Source organism: Herpailurus yagouaroundi, unplaced genomic scaffold (assembly GCF_014898765.1).
Source record: "Herpailurus yagouaroundi ecotype Mexico unplaced genomic scaffold, PumYag 28, whole genome shotgun sequence".
In the NCBI taxonomy this organism is placed as follows: Eukaryota; Metazoa; Chordata; class Mammalia; order Carnivora; family Felidae; genus Herpailurus; species Herpailurus yagouaroundi.
This window is the reverse complement of record NW_024412376.1, coordinates 157,831,849-157,833,839: the sequence shown is the minus strand read 5'-3', so window position 1 is coordinate 157,833,839 and position 1,991 is coordinate 157,831,849. Positions and strand designations below refer to the sequence as shown.

The following is a 1,991-nucleotide window of genomic DNA, read 5'->3' as shown; positions in this document are numbered from 1 at the left end:
GCAGCCCTGACGATGGCACATTGAATGCTTTTGTGAAATACGAAGACTTGGACATGGCCCAGGGTTACCACGGGAGCTCGCCCGATACGTAACCTGTTATATGCATATACGTGTGTAAAAAGCCACCCGGAGCCTGGTTAGGTTCCTGGGACTCTGCTCCTCAATTGCTATAGTGAAAACGTTTGGTGTACAGCTGAGGGTTCTTGCAGAAAACACCTTCACGCAGCTGCAGGAAGGTCCAAGGCAGCACACAGCACGAGAAGCTAAATACGGAAACAAGCCCGAGAAGGCGCTTTCTAGGGCGACGAGAAGCGAGGACACGTCCAAGACTGGGACGTGGTGGGGCACGAGGTGCGGAGAGAGCCGCTCGGCGGTCTGCAAGGCAGGCAGAGCCCGCACGATCTTGCCGGCCTAAGGACCCCAAGGGCTGAGCCTGGAAGGCGAGAGGGGCCACGGTCACTAGGAGCCGCTCCCGGTCTCGTTCCCGGGCCTCAGTTTCCCCCGCGGGCCCGCGCCGCCCTGGGAAGCCCGCGTCCCAGCGGCCAAGCCTCATGTGACCGGGGGCGGGGCGGAGGTGACAGGAAGGAGGCGGGGCCGCGAGGGCGACGGGGGAGAGCGCGTGCGAGCCCCGCGCCGGGAGGGGCCGTTGCCCAGGAACCGTCGCCGCCGACGGCTCGCGCACGCCTTCGTGCGCGCGCGCGCCGGGAGCTCGGACTCCGGTCGGCCGCCTTCCACAGCCACCGGTCTCTCCTTTTCCCTGGACGCCGAAGGGGCCGGAGGACCGAAGCCGCTCGCTCTCGCGCTCCCCCGCCTTCCTGGGAGCGCAGGCGCGCCCCCGGCCGTGCCTGCATATTAATGAGGGGCGGGGCGGGGGCGGGGCAGCGGGGGCGCGGCGGCCTCGCGCCCGCGCGTGCCGGGACGCACCGCGGGGGGCGGTGCGATTGTGAGGTGGCACTGACGCACGTTCCGGAGTTCTTAAGCGGCGAGGGCGGCGGCAGAGGCGGCGGCACCCGAGCCGGTCTCGGGAGGCGGCGGTGACTGCCGCGAGGGGTGGCTGGGCCGAAGTAGGTGCCCCTGGCTCAGTCACGGTGTCCCTCTCTCACTGACTCCCCCTCCTTCCACCACGGCCGCGCCGCCCCAGATCCGGCGGTTTCCTAGGCGGGGCAGCGGACGGGGCGCCTCTCCTCCGGCTGCCGCCGGCCTGATAAATGAGGGACTTCGGATTTGGGGTGCTGCAGACCGCCCCGCTCCGAAGCAGCAGCCCCGGGTCCCTATTCGGCAGCGGGGCGTACCGTCCCTACGCCACGGGGCCCACCGCGGCCGCCGCCCCGCTGCCCTCCACCACGCCCTTCGGCCCGCTCTCGCCGCCGCCGTTGCCTGTCACCGGCTTCTCGGAGGCCGCCTCCCCCTTCTCTATCCCCCTCGGCTGCGGCGGCGCGGGCAGCTCAGCTGCCGCCGCTTCCTCTTCCTCCCAGTTCTTGGCGCATCAGCAGACCATGCAGGATGAGCTGCTGCTGGGGCTGACACAGCAGCCGGCGCGGCCAGTCTCGGGGGCGGCGGCCGCGGAGAAACTCCCCAACCACCACCCCGGCGGCGGCACGAACGCGGGTGTGACCCACCTCCTCCCCTCCCAGGACTTCAAACCGAGTCTGCACCACCCCTCCTCCTCCTCCGCCTCCTCCTGCTGCTGCTGCCGCACCTCCTCCCCGCAGGACTTCAGTAAGCGGCAGCAGCAGCAGCTGAGCAGCCAGAAGAGGAAAGAGTTCAGCCCTCCCCACCTTCCCCACCCTCCGGACTCGAAGCCGCCGCCGCCGCCGCCGCTCCACTGCCCCGGCCGGTTCAGCCCGCCGCCGCCCGGCCCGCTCCTCCAGCCGGCGCAGCTCGCCCAGCGCCAGCAGCCGCCGCAGCCGCAGCAGTTCAGCGTACCGCACCCGCAGCACCTCCCGCCGCAGGACTTCGCCCCGCGGCAGCGCCCGGCCGACCTGCCCCCG

General features: G+C 70.7%; 1 protein-coding gene across 10 annotated transcripts in view; it reads left to right on the top strand.

Moving 5' to 3' along the window:
* The first annotated feature begins 980 nt into the window (after positions 1–980).
* The window catches only part of CPEB2 (cytoplasmic polyadenylation element binding protein 2), a 68,998-nt gene continuing 67,987 nt past the window's right edge, over positions 981–1,991 (top strand). For 3 of the 10 annotated variants that reach the window (XM_040487755.1, XM_040487730.1, XM_040487725.1), the window contains exon 1: positions 982–1,586. In XM_040487755.1, the coding sequence (XP_040343689.1) occupies positions 1,209–1,586 (378 nt within the window). In that variant the 5' untranslated portion in view covers positions 982–1,208. Of the gene's footprint in view, positions 1,587–1,991 lie in introns of all 10 variants that reach the window. The other 7 variants (XM_040487771.1, XM_040487732.1, XM_040487780.1 and 4 more) reach the window with 4 other exon arrangements.